We start from the raw sequence: 17,207 nt of genomic DNA, 5'->3' as shown, positions 1-17,207 counted from the left end.
CCTTTTAGGCCTTGGAGCATGAAATGGCTCATTCTACTTCATTTCTTTAGCAGTAGAGCTTGCTTGCCCACAGGAAGTTCCTGGAGCACAAAAACCAAAGTCTTGTGTATCATTAGGATTCCTTTAGTCAAGAGTGGAGAGGTCAATCTACCCACAAGAAAATTGGGGTCCTTTTAGCATACAGTCTTGGCAGCTAGGCTGTCAAAAAGAATTATAAATGGCTATTTATTTCAAGGACATTTCCTTGAGGGATAGATGGGGTTAATTTCTGGAAACACTTATTTAAGTGGCAAGAAATAAAACACAAGTTAAGTCTTAATCAGGAGACTCAGTTACGCTAACATAGTAAACGAATCTGATCATGATTCTGTCTCCCCTGCCAGACGGCAAGCACTTTGAGGGCAGACACTATATTACATTCTTAAATAACTTTGAATCATCTGAGTCATGAATATAATTTCCTTTACAAAGATAAAAAGTTACCAATAATTCTGAAAGCCCCTTTGACGATCTCCCCCAAACCTGGTCTGTCCCCTCCTCCCCATTACCATGTGCCAGGCACACAAATGTGGCTCAAATGATTCTTGTTGACCTGCATTGGAGGGATCTAGAGCGGGAATTGAGGTTTGCTAGGCAGGCAGAGTGGCAGGATAATTGACCCTCTTCAACGCTACTGGCCATAGCACTAGGAAAAACATTCTGCTTGTCACTGGTTGCCAAGCTGTGATATACAGAAGGCTTGGTGTAAACTCCCATACTTTCTAGAGGATAGTTCCAATACTCTCATCAGAGTTGTGCTCTATTTCTATGGATTGAATCTGGTCTTGCTTCCCAGGTCTACTGATGGTCCTTTGAGATGGAGACTCAGGGCTGTCAAATTATAATGGAAAGGCTCTTCTCCCAAAGGAATGGGTGGGAAAAGAAGATAAGAATTTCTTCTGGTTAGCAACTGCTGGGTATGGACTGACATGATCAGGAAGCTGGTGACGTAAGTTGGAATGGATGGTGGGACAGAGACAGAGAAACTAGATGTGGACCAAGTAAGAAGGTGGTGTTCACTTTTAGACCTGCTAGTTCTCTGATGCTTCATCAAGAAAGAGTCAAACCAACGACTGAGACCTATGGCCTGGGTCCTATGAGTAGGTGATGGGTACAAGTCAAGGACTTCCTCTTGGTCAAGAAAGCAAGGTCAGAGGGGAGGGAGGAGAGTGAAAAAACAAAGAAGGCTAGTTGGCCCTTTCCTAGTAAGACTGGAAAAGTCAGCCGTTCTCTATTTCTTTAGACCACACCTGTAGAGTGAGAATGTCATCCATAGCAGGCCTCTTTCAAGTTATTCTTCTTGATGAAAACCCAGAGACTGCTCACGAATGAGGGTCAGCCCTCTGGTGGTCCTTTCTCTTGGGCCCTGTGTTCAATCACTGACTTACTGGCCAATTCTTTCAATCATTGAATGCCTGTTTATCTCACTGGGTGGACTTTTACTTAAAATTCTTGTCTAGGGCACATGCAGTAAGTGGAGAAAAATGTTAAGACGCTCTTTCTTTGGTAATTAATAAAAGACCCTGAGGAAAAGCCTAAGTCGTTTGTGTTAATCATTAAACTTGCCCTGTGGTCAGCTCTGAACTTTTATTTTGGCACATGTTTGGCTGGGACACAAACGGGTTAGGTGAGTTACCGTCCAACGTCCGACGTGAGCGAGTTACCTGCACGGTAGCTGCAGGTTGGCCTTTAACCAGGTAACACAGCCATCGGTTCTTGGCAGAGAGGAACAAGATCATTTAGAAAGGAGAGATAATTCCTCCTTTGAGTCACAACGAGACAGAAACAGAGAAAGGTACTGTTTGATTTAGAACTGTCTCTGCTCTGTTTTTCCTAGGCATTGCATCTCTTACGAATGCTGAGGTGAACAAAAGGAAACAGAGGGTCTGCAGAGAGGGGCGGGAGGGAGAGAGGAAGAGGAGGAAGGCGAGCAGAGAGAGGAGAGGGAAGACTTGCCCAGATGCACACAGCTGTCCTCCGGTTGAAAATTTTCTGGTTAAAAGTATAAGTGGAGGCTGAGTTTATCCTTAAGAATTAGTGGATTAATTATTTTAAGAAAAAATACATTTATTGTTGATTTGATTGTTCTATTCTAGAGGAAAAGATACAGATATGAACATAGAGTTTTAAGAAAAACCAATGTGTGAGCGTTTACTTCCATTGTTCTAAGCTTGGGAGTAGGCACTGAAATGAAATGTTGGCATCATGCAGCCAGATTGAAAGCAGACTCTCCTGTGCCGAGGATATTCTGTTGGGTGTAACAAGCAAGTCAGATCCTGTGCTTTTGGACTAAGCAGCAAATACTCCTGAGTACCTTTCTCTATGCAGCAGATTCATTTCTGAAAATTAAATGTATCTAAAATGAATTCTATTCCAAATAGATGTAAAAATTCAGGGAAATTTGCAACTTAAAGGAACAGCTGCTGAATCTACTTGAAAATTTAAATTCGGGTAGCCTTCACCCCTACCCCATCCACTGTGACCTTGAGGGCAAGTACACCCATTATTTGTCTCTTTTCCCAGCTCCAGAATCCAGCATATATCAGGCATAAAAAAAATGTTTGTGGGGTTGAATTAAAAATAGATGATTTTATATATCGTGCTCTCTTAAATAGGGCATGCTTATAAGTTTCTAAGTTTTTTGCAGGTATTCTTTTTCTGGGCATTTATTGTGGCTTTTAGATTTTTCTAAAATGGTGTAACTATTTTTGCTAGTCTCAATGTTTTCTTAAAAGTATGAATTAAATGCATCTTTAATAATGTACAAGGTTTTGCATTGAATTAAAAGCTTGAAGCGGAAGAATGGCACAATGAAGCAGTGTATAAGGAAGATGGGTCTGGCAGGCTGGGCGTTGTGGGTTGGGGTAGAGAGAACCTGGAGTCATGGGGTCCAGTTCGGAGGTCCAGCTTTTCAGGCCTCTGTTTCTTTCCTCTCTTTCTTTTCTGCTGTAAGGATAAGACAACTTCTCCAAAATTCCCATTAGTACCATTTTTTCAAACCATTACTATACTTAGCATTTGCTTTGTTAAGCTCTTTACTTTTTTTGTGTTGATTGGTTCCTGGAGGACAGAGACTCTTCCAGAAACAACAAAACAACCTCCCCACTGCCCTCCTCCACCCTGTAACCACCATTAACTAGTATTTTGATATGTAGAATTTATTTTTTTTAAATTAAGCTTTTGTTTAAAAGTGAATTAATGAAAGAGGTTATTATTATTTACCCAGCTTAAACACACATAAAATAAATTGGTAGGACAAGAGGAGGGGGTGGAATAGTGATGATTTTATATAAGATTTTTAGTTTATCCTTTTCTCCTGAGTTTGGGAAGATGGTGGGTCCCTTTGAAGACCCCAGGGCCATGTTGATATCACTTCCTTAACTTCACAAGTTTTAACACAGAAAAGTAATAGTGTGTAAGCATAAAATGACAGTAATTTTTCATTTTATTTTTTATAAAGCACAAAAGCTATGCTGCTTCAATCAAAATTGAAAACACTTTTAATGTCTGAACAATTTTGAGAGGATTGATTTAAATAGACAAGATGACTACCTGGCTGATTTCTCTGATAAGTATTGAAACACTACTTTTGGCAGGTGAGTAGGATGGGTTTTGAAGGGATCATAGACAGAACACAACAGGTTACTCTGAGAACTAGTTTATTGATGTTTAAAGTACTATTTTGGGGGAAGTATTGAAGCATTTACTCTGGGTTTAAGTTTTCTCTGCTTAATAATTATTTTTTTCTGTTTAGTTGAGATTATATATTAAATAGATATGAACATATCTTCGATTTTTAATGGCCAGTGGAAGTTTCTTTTACGGTCTAGAGCTCTTGATAATAACCTATAACCTTCTTTTTATAATTCCTTTTTGAGCTTTATGATTTAGTTCTTTTTAGATTTTATTGCTTTATCTTCTCAAAAGGAGTACCTTATCTTGTCTTAATGATTAATGACTGCTTATATTAATTCTCCTTTTCTCAAGCCAGGTCTCTGACTTTCTCTGTGAATTTGGCTATCCTCTGTATCTTTCGATGGCATTTGTTTTGGTTTTCTTTAGGTAGAAGTCTCTAATACACCTTTGAGGGGTAAGCATGGGCTGGTCTGGCCGGGGCTGCCATGAGTAATTGTGTTGATGTGAATGATTTCCCCCCCACCTTTGCTTGTGCACTGTGCCACCTGCGTAAATGTATATGGTGGCCCTAGGCCAGCCAGTGTTAGTCTGGATTATACTTTAAATTTTCTGATATAGAAACTGAAAAGTGTTTGTAGATAACACTTTTCCTGTCTATGACCTCATCGAGGAGCTGACTGAGTTTTGCTGGCTTCCTTGAATTAGCTTTACCTTGGCCAAGGCATGTCCAGGAGCATCTTCAAAGATGAGAGATTGATTAAGGTTAAGCTCAGCCGATGGTCTCTATAGGAAAACCCAATCTAGCTAGTAGGTAAAGTCTATAGTTGCTTTTTTTTTTTTTAAGGAAATTACAGCACTGATCCATGCTTCAGCCCCTCTCTGAGCAGGCAAGGCAAAAATCTAGAGAATTTTGTATCTATTTTGGGAGTCATTCTGATCACATGTTCAAAAGAGGGAAACTAGAGGATGGTGTAGTGAGCAGGAGGATTGAAATAGGGACAGCTTCTAGAAGTTTCTCCTCCTCTCTGGGAAGTGAAAATACAAGAAATCAGTGGTGACTTTACAATTCAATATGACCACCTGATTAAAGATTGGGAACGAGAGAAGAGATATCATAGGTTCAATTAGGAACAAAATGTGTCCTTGAGGCCAAAGGACGTAGAAATCCAGGATTGTCCTGGTGAACACTGGGTTTTTGGGGGTCGGAGATGAGATGATGAGAGAATCATTTCATTAAAATGGGAGCTTTGAAGGTGTAGTCTCCAGACCAGTAGCACCAGCAGCATCTGAATTTACACCAAATGTAAATTCTTGGGCCCCACCCCATACCTACTGAACAGGAAACTCTAGCAGTGGGGCCCGGGATCTGTACTTTACCAAGCCCTCTGGTGATTCTGAGGAATGCTAGCTAAATTTTGCTTCGTAACGTTGGGGAAGCTGGTGGATTGAATCTGAACTTCAAAACCCGTGTTTTTCTTGCTTATTCACAGTGCCTTACCTGAGTTTTCACATTGAACCTGAAGAAGGTAGCCTTGCAGGGGGAACGTGGATCACAGTTATTTTTGATGGTAGGTTGGGGTCTTACCAAGTGCAAGTTTCTTATTTATTGATTTAAAGAATATTAAAGAATATGAATCTTTGGTTTTCTTCCCTGTCTAAGGACACATGTAAAAGAGGGCCTGAAGGGAGATGGACCAACTGACCAGCTTCTGTGTTTCCAGATGCTCACTTGCTAATGTCACAGAAGCAGAGCACATCATACCATCATATGTCTGGGTCCGCTTTTGTATCCCAAGCCGTGGGCTGGGCCTCTAAGAGCCCTAAATGAGATGATATGGAAGTGCATAGCATAGTACCTGGCAATGTGTTCACCAGAATCTTGGTTATCTTCCTGTAGATAATTCTATATATGGGAGCCTCTAAACTATGGCTTGATGTCTCTGTCTGCACCACAGTAAAGAGTAGTTTAGAGGGTTTGGATTTAAGTGGACGGACCAGAGGAGAGAAAACTTTTTTTAATAAACTCATAAACGAGAACGCTCATTTACATAGCAGTCATAAATGCCTTTGGAAATGAGTATTAACTTAATCCTAGGCAAACTCAGTGTCTCACATTGCCCCCGTGTGGCGAAGTTTTCACATTCTCGGGTGTGAATTACAGCTCTGCTCAGCCTGAGATTCCCCTTTCCCTTTCGTTTAGGTTCAGACTCCAGTCTGCTTTATCCGGCCAACGGCTCTCAGCTGGAGATACATCTGATGAGTGCGGCTGTGCCTGCGCTGCCAAGCATCCCCTGTGACGTCGTTCCCGTGTTCCTGGATTTGCCGGTGGTGATGTGCAGGACCAGGTACACCTGTCCAGGAATAAGATCAGACAAGACCAGCGCTTTGCTTATCTCAGTCGTTTTTGGTAGCAAATTAGAGCAACTCTTACTGTGACTGCAATTATCAACTATAGTTTTAAAAAAAATGTACATGTGAATATGCTTCTTAAAAGGTCCCTATCAGGGCTCTAGGGCTTTAGGAAGGATGAGAATATGGGGCAGAACTTTGAGAATTTTGAGATATTTATAAAGAGGGGCTGGGTTGTGTTTCTAGATTTTTTTTTCCACAAGGAGCTCTGTGGCTATTAAGATTTCAATAAATGGTGCCATTTTGCCATCTAAAGAACTCATCTTTTAGAATAGGCATAATTGTAATGATTATGCACAAACCCAAACAAGTTAGAAAGGAAATTTGCTATAGTCCTCAATGTGTTTTCTGAGTTTGGTACAATTTGTACACGATTCCAGGTAATCTACTGTCCTACTCAAGTTTTTGTTGGCCTATAAAGTTTACACTGGTTCATTCTTTCTCTACTCATGTCTTAGAGATGCTGCATGAAAATGGGTCTTGGTTAAGAGGACAAACATTGTCCTTGCCTTTTATTTCTCTTCCATCTTTCAGGAAGCCTCCCCCTCTTCCATCTCTGCCTATTGAAATCCTAGCCAACCGGGCTGCAAATGGCAGCTCTTCTCTGAACATCCAACTGAGTGGACTTTTCTCTTCTTCGAAAAGGAGACAAGTAGGGGCCGAAATCCAGGCTGTGGTTGCAATAGCTTTGAGGAAGGAGCACTTTTTAGTAATTCATCCACAAGGCATGTGTGTATGTGAACACAAACACACACATCACACACACATACTTTTTTGTGCCATTTATCCTTAAGGGGGTCCTTTTTATAATTTACACAAAGGCATACCATAGCTTTAGTGGCTGTCTTTCTTGCAGCCTGTGTTTCTCAGGACACTTACGTCAGTTGCTCACTTGCCAGATTCATCCCTATGGAATTAAGTGCTTTGGGGATAGAGGATGTGTTTAACCCCACCCTTATAGTCCTTGTGGTGCTGAGTCAATAGCTCGCAAGTAGAAGATGATGCTCAATAGATGTCTGTTGAATTGAATTTCCTTATAGCCTTGCTATTGGTTTTAAAACTGAGTTAAATGTTTTCCTTAGGTTTTATGGTATATTTGGGCATAGAGTTCCTGCAAGAACTTGCCCTGAAACAGGTCAAAGCTCTGAAGATTTATATGTTCTATCTCCTTAATCCCAACATACTATCGATTTTAAGATGCATCATTGATTTTTATAGCATCTTTCTAGAGAAAAAGAAGTACTAGCCTCTCAACCATACTCATTGATTGGAAGATGAATATCAAGTTCAATTAACCTTCAAATGTGAAAAAAAAGTACATTTTATCATCAATGAAATACTGTCACATTCGTTATCATAAAAAGACTTACCTGCTTTCACCAAAACAGGCATTGCAGCATCTAAATCAGCACTACCAAGTCAAAATATAATGAAAGCCACACACCTAATTTAAAATTTTCTAGTAGCCACATTAAAATATCAAAAGAAACATGTGAAATTAATTTTAATAATATGTTTTACTTAACCCAACATAGCCAAAATATTGTCATTTCATATGTAATCGATATGTAAATTATTAACAAGACATTTTATATTCTTTTTTTCATATCAAGTCTTCAAAATCCAGTGTGTATGTTACACTTATAGTGTATCTTATTTGGGAATAGCCACATTCTAAGTGCTCAGTTACCACATATAACTAGTGGCTAACACATTGGACTGAGCAGATTTAGGTATTTAAGGTCACGCTAAAGATTTTGGTGAGAAGGTTTGGAGGGGAGGCACTTCTTAAATCCAGCTTCTTATTCCCCATATTTCCTCTTTCACAAAAATCAACAGAATGGCAGCCTTGAAGAGGCAAAGAAATCACTGATATTCGGGAAAAGAGGAGAGAAGGTCTAGGGCTCTCTTAATGCACATGTGAAGTGTTTGTGGGCTGCTTGGATGATCACGAAGTCAAGAATTTTTTTTGGCAACATATAAAATCAACGCCTTTTATCAGAAAGAGGCTGGGATTGAAGGCCCACTTTGCCCTTAAGCTGTGATATTCACACACATAAGCCTCTCAATCTATCTGGAACTGTCACTTTTTAAAAAATGGATTAGATTAGATTAGCTATCAATGTCCCTTCCAACACTTAAAGTCCTGTGAACGTATGATTTTCAGAAACAGAACAGATTTTTTTTTAAATTTTATGGACTTTCAGTAAAAAAATTCATAATTTCCTTTGCTGAAGGACACAATCTTTAAAGTCTAGTGGATGAGCGGATCTAGGAGGTAGCACGTGAAATAGAGGAAGCCAGGGTTAGCTCTGTTTTAAGGTACAGGGAGGAGGTGTGAAGTGCTCAAGTAGGGCTGCCAGCTTTGGCAACTCACGGTTTTTGATTCACAAGGATTTTCACTTCCTGCCCTCAGATCTCTGCCGTCTGAAGCCCACGAGGGTCTGTACTACCTGGAAGCACACTCTCAGGGACAGGTGGCCAGCAGCTCAACACCAGGGCCACAAGACAGCCGTACTTTCAAGGTGGGTTCTAAGGATGGAGGAATGTGCGTTTGCCTGGTCTGAGGGTGGGCTTGTGCAATTGATAAGCAAGGTACATATCAGCCAGAGTCTGCTTTGCCGTGGAGAGAGGAAAGGGGCTGGTAGTTATGGGGTTTCTGAGACTAGACTAAAGAAGGATAAGTATTGAGCACTTGTATGTCAGGCTCTGTGTTTTATTCACATTCATTAAATGCTCACAACAATTTTATGGGGTAGCTATTTATTTTTCTGTTTTTACAGATGAGCAACCTGACACTCAGGGAGATTGAATAATTTGCCCATGTTATAAATGATCTGTCCAGGTAGTAAATGGCAGAACTCAGATATGAACCTGCCTCTGATTCTGAATCTTCACCTAAACTGAAGCCTGTGGAGAAGCCACAAGGATTACCCTTGTGCGTCAGTGTTTCATTTTGCAGCTGTGATCTTCCTGAGTCTCAGCACGATGAAGGGACTCAGGGACCCAGCTTCCACTCTCCTCCCTGCTTCACCGTTGATTTCTGCTACTCTTTCCAAGCCTAGACTGACAGAGCATTTGCTGGTGGAATTCTCCTTCAAGCTCAGAGCTAAAAGGAAGCAGACGGAGAGAGAGAGAGAGAGAGTTTATCAGCCAATGCCTAACTTATTTTAGAGATGTAATATGCAAACTGGGGCTTAATTTTATGTTTGGTTCAGTCTGCTATCCATTTCAGATTAGTTTTACACCAAAACCGTCTCTGGAAGGGTAGGTCTCAGACTTTTCATAAAAGGCAGAGGTTTGGCAGGGTTCCTTGGATGTGTGTGTACCTCCATAGGGCACCTCTGTTTAAGAGCTGCTCAGAAAAGCACAACTGAGTCATTAATTAATGCTCCTTTAGAACAAGACTTTATCCTCTAAATTCATCTCTAGTATAATCTACATTTTATATAGGCAATTCATTCTTCAAATTTTGAAATTGCTGTCAATTCGCATTTAACAACTTGTTTCTCACTCACAGAGAACCTTGTTTTCTGGAATTTTGCGTCTGCACATATGCAGCAGACAGAAAAAAACATTCTTTCTTATTAAGACCAGCACGCTACACTGGCTCAGTGAATGTAATAGAAAAGCAGTGGCTGGGTGTGCTCGTTCATCACCATGCTTCTCTTGGTTTTGATGTTTCTTTCACCCCAGACACTAGTTTTCCTACTTATTAAAGATCGGAAAGGAGAGAGAGGGGAAAGAAGAGAAATGCTTCCGAAAATTGCACATTAAAGAAAGCAAGTCCTTCAGTGGTTCAACTAGCTTGGCAAGTTGATGAAAAATCACCAGGGGATGCAGTTAATGAGAGGCATTCCACACTAAATAAAACACGGCATGTCTCTTTGTTTTGGGACCGAGACTGGGGGAACCGTGAGTATTAAAAATTAATTCCATCTCTCCAGTCCATTCTAAAGAGCCTGCTGCAGGCACTGACAAGTTTGAACAAGTCACAGAAGGTTTATCAAGCAGCTGGTGGCTGTGGCTTTGTCATTCTAATCCGCTGCTTTTCCTCACCTCCATCTTGCTGCTGTTGACCTCACTTCAGCTCAAGGATCAGCATGCGGACACTTGATTTGGAAGCTCATTAATTTTTCACTTTGTCATGTCTCTAGCTTGGTGGGTGACCAGGGGCCTGTTTCTCTGAGAAATGTACCATTTTCTGTCATGTCAGCTCCGAGAGAATCACAAGTAAAGGCCTTTTTGAGGTTTAACTCTGAGCCTGCCCCACCGCTCTCTGAGGCTTTGGAGCGGGGGGGGAGTGACAAAGGCGTCACTCTATTCCCTCACACGTCTGGTGGAAGGCTTACAGACTGAGTGGTAGGTCTTATATTTCAAGTTGGCAATCGAGAGGTATGTTCCTTACTTGGTCTCTGCTCGGTTGTTCCATCTCCCTCAGTTTCTAACATCTGTGAGAGAGGGCCATAACAACCGCTGTACTTCATGACGCTCTTACGATCGAGTTCCAGTGGAAATGATAATGGTGCAAAGGCCATCACGGTGGGTGGTGAAGGCCTGCATGCCGTAGGAGGTTGGGAAGCCCGGTGGTGATTGTGTGTTTGGCAGGTGCCTGTGGAATTGCATTAATCTTTATCTTGTGAGATCAGAGCCAGCTCCCAATTGATGTGGTCACAGCATTCTTATTTTGACCCCCTGACTGCACATATTTTCTGTGAGCTATTTTCTAACCCTTGAGGGCAGGCTGTACAGCATGTGGATCAATACTTAAAACCTACACTTGCCAAGCCGCTATCAGCTTTGTGGAAATGTCTGTGGATTCTCCATGTCTGATTAGGGCTGTTGACTAACAACGGAGTTATTCTTTGGTGACATTCTCCCTGGGAAAGTGGACTCCTGGGGTGCTGGAAGCAGACCAAGCAAAACAATTTGCTGTCTTTTGTTTTGCAGACAGGAAGCACTGCAGGTTGTGGGGAAGGAAGGCGGTCTAGGCATCTAGAGGAGGTTGGGGGGAGGGGAGCAAGAGGGGGAGACTAGGTCTCTTCCTGGGTGAGTCATTAGCTCATGGGTCAAACCTTGGCCTGGTTAGTCCATCCTTATGCTTCTTTGTTTCTTCACGCTGCCCTTGACTTTCAAATGCATTAATCTTGGACTAACCCAGATGCCTATAGGTGAGATGGAATTCTTGAAATTGTCTTTTTCTCCCCTCTGCTTCTAGGCAGCATATCAGCCATCTCAGACGGGGCCACTCACACAAACACTTGAATGACTTCTACATAACAGGCTATGCACAGGCATCTACAACGACTGAGTCAGGCATTGTCCCTGCCTTTCTAGAGCTTATGGTTAGTAGACGATGTACTTCTGGGGGAGGGGGCATCACAAGAAGATTTGGAGTGCCACGACCAGGCCTTCACAGGCTCCCACGTCTCCCATCAATGCTGTTTTTCTCCTTCTCAGAGTGTTGTTGCTTCCCATTCCCTGAATCGTTCTCCTCCCAGCAGGCGCCTTCCATTTTCCCAGCAAACACCTCACTTCCGTGCCTATCCAGCTTCCATTATTTGTAGTTTGCTAATCCATACCAAGGTGCTGGCTGATCATAATTTAAGTTGCAATGCTTTCAATTTAAATAAATAAATTCTTTTTATTTTTCTTAGTAGTTCTTTCTATTTATTGTGGTAACATTGGTTTATAACACTATATAAATTTCAGGTGTAGACCATTATATTTCAATTTCTGTATAGATTACATCGTGTTCACCACCCAAAGACTAATTACAGTCCATTACCACACACGTGTGCATAATCCCTGTTTCACCCTTCCCCCTCCCCCCTTCCTCTCTGGTGACCACCAATCCAATCTCTGTCTCTGTGTGTTGTTTGTTGTTGTTTTTATCTGTTACTTATGAGTGAGGTCATATAGTATGTGACTTTCTCCTTCTGAAATACTTCCCTTACCATAATACCCTTAAGGTCATTTGTTGTCAGAAATGGACAAATTTCACCATTTCTTATGGCTGAGTAATATTCCATTATATATACACACCACAACTTCTTTATCCTTTCATCGATTTATGGACAACTTGGTTGCTTCCAAGTCTTAGCTGTTGTGAACGATGCTGTGATGAACATAGGGGAGCATGTATCTTTATGCATTTGTGTTTTCAAGTTCTTTGGATAAATACTCAGCAGCGGAATAGCTGGATCATATGGTAGTTCTATTCTTAATTTTTCAAGGAATCTCCATACTGTTTTCCATAGTGGCTGCACCAGTTTGAATGCTCACCAGCAGTGTATGAGGGTTCCCTTCTCCCCACATCCTCTCCAACATTTGTTTCCTATCTTGTTAATTATAGCCATTCTGACCAGAGTGAGGTGATATCTCATTGTAGCTTTGATTTGCATTTCCCTGATAGTTAATGATGTTGAACATCTTTTCATGTGCCTGTCAGCCATCTGTACATGTTCTTTGGAGAAATGTCTGTTCAGATCTTTTGCCCATTTTTTAATTGTGTTTTTAGTTTTCTTGTTGTTGAGATGTATGAGTTCTTTATACATTTTGGATATTAACCCCTTATCAGATACATGGTTTGCAAATACCTTCTGCCAATTGTTAGGTTGTCTTTCCATTTTGTTGATGGTTTCCTTTGCTGGGCAGAAGTTTTTTAGGTTGGTGTAGTACCATTTGTAAATAAACAAATTCTTGTTTAGAAAAAGTTTACAAATGTCAAGACCCCAAGATGAGCTGCAATAATGGAATTAAAGGTTGGTATGCTAAAGCAGGGCCTGTCTACCTTTCCTTCTGATGAAAGCTGTCCCTGGATGTGGCAGAAACAGACTTGCCACCGTTTGAGTGATACAGTATGGTGCAGGAGAGAGAGCTATAGGACCTTGATCAAATTCCCTTTACCTCATCTACAGAAGAGCTGTAATAATATCTGTCATTTCTGCTTCACGGAAATATTATGAAGATGAAAAGAAATCGATGTAAGGTGACTTGAGGAAATGTAACCATTTACTACCTTAGATGAATGTTCCACAAGGAATGACTTGTGCTTCCAGTGTTTGTGGTTGCGACGTTCTACTGAAATGCTCACTTGTGATAACATTTTCTAAACAGTTTTCCAGGGCACAGACACCCTTTGTTTACCAAGTCAATCCACCAAGTGGAGTTCCAGGTAAGAAATCTCCTCTTAACATAGGATTAACTATGAATCCCTTAGCTAAAGCTTATAGCAAACTCTTCTACCCTGGTGAATGGTGTCTATAAATGAGAACATTTAGCTTCTTCTCTGGTGCTGTTTTGAAAATGTGTCAAGTTCTGGTTCATTTTTAACCTGGTTTGGTTTCACCTCTGGGTACTTTTGCTCTGTGACTTCTCTGACAATAAAAGGAAACCAAACATGAAAAGAAGCAGCAAGCAAAATCAAACCAGGTGGCACCAGAGAATGGAGGAAATAGAAATCGTCATCGCTTTTGACTTTGTCATCATCCGTGCAACAGCAAACCTTTATTGAACCTCACTGTGAGCCGGGTTCTGTTGTAAGCTTTCGGCTTATATTATCGTATTAGATCCTCACAAAAACCTCATGATAGAGGAACTATTATTATTCCCATTTTTCAGATGAGGAAATAAGATACCAAAATATTAAGTAACTTGCTTAAAGTCATACTGCTAATAAATGTGCAGCTGAGACATGAACCCAGACGGTCAGATCCAGAGTGGGCCCATATATGCAACATTTTGTCCAACACTTTCTTGAGCAGTGTTGGGTACCACTTGGAAGGACATTAACCCTGATCCTTATCCTGGGGGGTTAGGAAGCCACACATATGCAAAGGCATGAGGATAAAAGAGAAGAAGAGACAGAAAGCGGGATTGCCACTAAGAAATAGATTCAGGAACTGCTAAACCTGCCTTAAAACTAAGTCGTAAACACAGCTAAGATTATATATAAATTACTCTCTGATTCTTGACAAATTCCTACATCTATTTCAGGTTTTTCATTTTTTCAGGATTTCTAGACAGTATAAGTATAGGAAAACAAGTTGCTAAATTTTTATATGTGGTTGTGTCTAAATGCTAACCTGACCTAGCTGTTCGAATGGCTTGACTGCTCAGGAATGTCAAAATAAATACCTGAATTACTAAAAGGTGTTTGTAGATTTCTGTCTGTATGTGCAGATCCAGATTATGTATGTGTGTATTTAAATTATAACTGGAAGAATATGAATTCAGCTTTATCTTATTAGTGCAGGTTATTCATAGAACTATTCCTTTCCGTTTGTCTGAATAATCAAGATATGACAATGTTTCATTAGAAAGAGATATGGTCTGTGAAAATCACATGCAGATGTTTGGGTCCCTGCTGCTCTGGTGTTAGAAAGCTCCTGTTTACATGGCAGAAGTCTCATTAGGGTGAGGAAGGAGGAAGAGCCAGCCTTTAGAGAGGTGAAATGGGATGTCACCTGGCACCCAGATCTGTCAAACCCGTTTCTCCCACTGAGTTTGAGCTCTGCACACTGTCTCCTCCACCTTCCGGGGGAACGATTGGTCGCTGGCCTGGTTGGAGTGGTCCCTCCAGGCAGGATCCACATGGCTGCATCTTTGAAATCACTTTCCAGATGATTACTCTCATTTCATTTGGGAAGCCTGCCCATGGTAGCAACCAGGAAGATGGGAGAGGTGGCGGGGACAGGAGAGATGATGTTTTACGAACAGCTGAATTTCTGTATGTGGTTAACAGTCCTTCACTGTCACGCAGAATCCCCTGGCGCCACTATGATCTGGTTTAGCCATTTTTCAGCCTCTGTTGGGCTTCTTTGAAAAGAAAAAAAAAACCCTCACAGGAGTTCCTAATTTCTATAATCTGTTAATAATTTTAAAAATTGTGCCCATCAAAGCAAGAAATCATGTCCTCCAAAGCCAGGAAGTCAATGATTTAGGCCTACTAAAATGAAGCGGAATTGCTTTGCCAGTTGTTAGTAGTAGCAGAGAACTTCAGACTCTGGGCTTTTGTTCATCCTCCGACCTTGGTCAAGGTCGCTAGGTTTCCTATCTTTCTGCCCATTCACCTGCAAGAGGCTCTGCTACTTCCTGGAAGGTTCCCACTGTTTCAGTGCCAGTTATTCAACGATCATGGTAGAAGTCACCTCATATTGAAAAAAAAAGCATCAATGTGAAGGGAACAACTTTTTGGTAATATCTTTTTGTGGCCCTAGATGTGGCCATGAAGGGACTCGAAGTCCTCTGAATTCAGTGACCTCATAAGCCCCAAACGTGCTTTTTATCTTCCATTTGGGGATTTGCCTCATTAACTGACCCCTCCGTCACCTCTCAACATTGTGATGCTGGAAGACTACAGCATAGATGATTAAATTCTCTAATTATCTGGAAGGCACACATTTCCAGGTTGAGAGGTTGTGTGGTGAACTTGAACCACATCGCCTTACTATGGGGTGTTTGCTCAAAACTTTGCCTACTGAAGTTACACAGAACTGAGTTTAGGTATGTTTCAACTACGGAAGAAATCAGCTCACGTAGCATCCAATAGGGGCCCCCAAACTCTTTCTGAGAAAGAGTTACTTTGGATTTCTTTCCCAACTCCTACGAGCAGAGGGGGTGGCGGTGGCACTGAGAATGCACATTGTGGAAAGGGGATTGCTGATGCCTGCACCCCCATTCTTGTGTACTCAAAAGAGGGGTGTATTAAGGGAAAATTTGTTCCCCAATGGAAATCCCTGCAAGTCACACAGAGGAGACCCAGCAGTAGAAGTCATACATTTATCAGTAGGCAAGGCAGACACCTACTGTCTGCAGATCCCCAAATTGTCCTATCTTTGAAAATGAGCATATGTGTTGAATGAATGAGATGTGCAATTGCCCATCCTTTAAGCCATAACCCTGTTGTTATCTTGTGCCCTTCTTCCTTAGTTCCTGCCTGTTTGGGTCACCCATGACATTTATCTTTTGTACTCTGAGATATGGAAAAAAGTTTAATATCCCTTAATACCCATCCAGATTGTATGATATGAGCCTCTTCATGTGTCCACATTAGCAAGTGTCCAGAGGAAAGTCTCATGAAATGTGGAGCCCTCCAAGACACATGGTTCTTAAATCCCATTGTGGGTGGATGGTTTACACCAGCCAAGAGAGCGGAACAGGGCAGCGTGTGGAAGGCAGCCCCTTCCTTTAGAAAGCCTCCCACTTTGTGGGACTATGAGGAGGACCCATAATTCCTTCTGCGCTCCATACATGGATGATTAACTCTATGATTGCAAGAATTGATTATTTTAGACTTTCTAATGTTTAATATCAATCACTGGATCATACTTGGTGATCCTTTTCCATTGTACAGTTTATCAAAAAGCATTGATACTCTGACTCATGACTGGCTTGGCCATATTGAATAGATGGAACTGAAAAGAAATACAGTTTATGTCATACATTTACAGTTTGAACTGAACTAAGTATATTATATTTTTAAAACACTTCTTAAAACAGGAGAATTAATACAAGTGTATGGCTGGATTATCACTAGGAGATCAGAAACCTTTGATTTTGATGCCGAGTACATTGACAGGTAAGTGTGTGTTTGTTTCTGCGTTCAACTAGTGACAAATGTGCTGGATGGCTTCCTGGGAGCAGCTTCCCCGATGGCAATAAATTGTAAGCAGTTGGCACAGAATTGCTATTTTCCTCTTTGCAGTTTATGGTCCCTGGTGAGTCGAGCTTCAGCAAACTTTGTTAATGTAATTGCGACTGGTCGATTAAGTTGGTCCATTTATTTACTGCCAACTAGTCACTCTGGGCTCAGTGTGAATTGTGCTGTGATTGCATCTGTGGATTTTGTTCTTCAAACCTTACCCTTCTCCCACTTATTTCTTAGTCTGAAATAAATTCTTTATAAAATGATGCGTGAACCCAAAGGGCTGTTATAATGTCCTCGCTTGGTTCTTATCTGTTTGTGCATTTAGAAATTCTAGTTGTGCAATCAGAGGAAAATGTGGAAGAAGATATGAAAGCCATTGAGTTTTTAATATTCTCTGGGAATGATTAGGATGTCAATATGACTTTCTTCACTGGAGGCTTTTTAAATGGAAAGTGGTACTATGAAGTCATCC

At 41.1% G+C, this 17,207-nt stretch overlaps 1 protein-coding gene across 3 annotated transcripts in view; it reads left to right on the top strand.

Annotated features, from left to right (window-relative positions):
* The first annotated feature begins 1,696 nt into the window (after positions 1-1,696).
* The window catches only part of PKHD1 (PKHD1 ciliary IPT domain containing fibrocystin/polyductin), a 414,808-nt gene continuing 399,297 nt past the window's right edge, over positions 1,697-17,207 (top strand). For all 3 annotated transcript variants that reach the window (XR_011529807.1, XM_070584791.1, XM_070584792.1), the window contains exons 1-7: positions 1,697-1,834; positions 3,500-3,635; positions 5,166-5,243; positions 5,876-6,020; positions 8,501-8,609; positions 13,204-13,261; positions 16,588-16,666. Coding sequence is in view for 2 of the 3 variants with exons in the window: in XM_070584791.1 (XP_070440892.1) it covers positions 3,584-3,635; positions 5,166-5,243; positions 5,876-6,020; positions 8,501-8,609; positions 13,204-13,261; positions 16,588-16,666 (521 nt within the window). In the remaining variant the exon portion in view is untranslated. The remainder of the gene's footprint in view (positions 1,835-3,499; positions 3,636-5,165; positions 5,244-5,875; positions 6,021-8,500; positions 8,610-13,203; positions 13,262-16,587; positions 16,667-17,207) is intronic.

Source organism: Equus przewalskii, chromosome 19 (genome assembly GCF_037783145.1).
Source record: "Equus przewalskii isolate Varuska chromosome 19, EquPr2, whole genome shotgun sequence".
NCBI classification, from domain to species: domain Eukaryota; kingdom Metazoa; phylum Chordata; class Mammalia; order Perissodactyla; family Equidae; genus Equus; species Equus przewalskii.
Note: the sequence above shows the minus strand (reverse complement) of the source record. Positions and strands in the feature narration are given on the sequence as shown.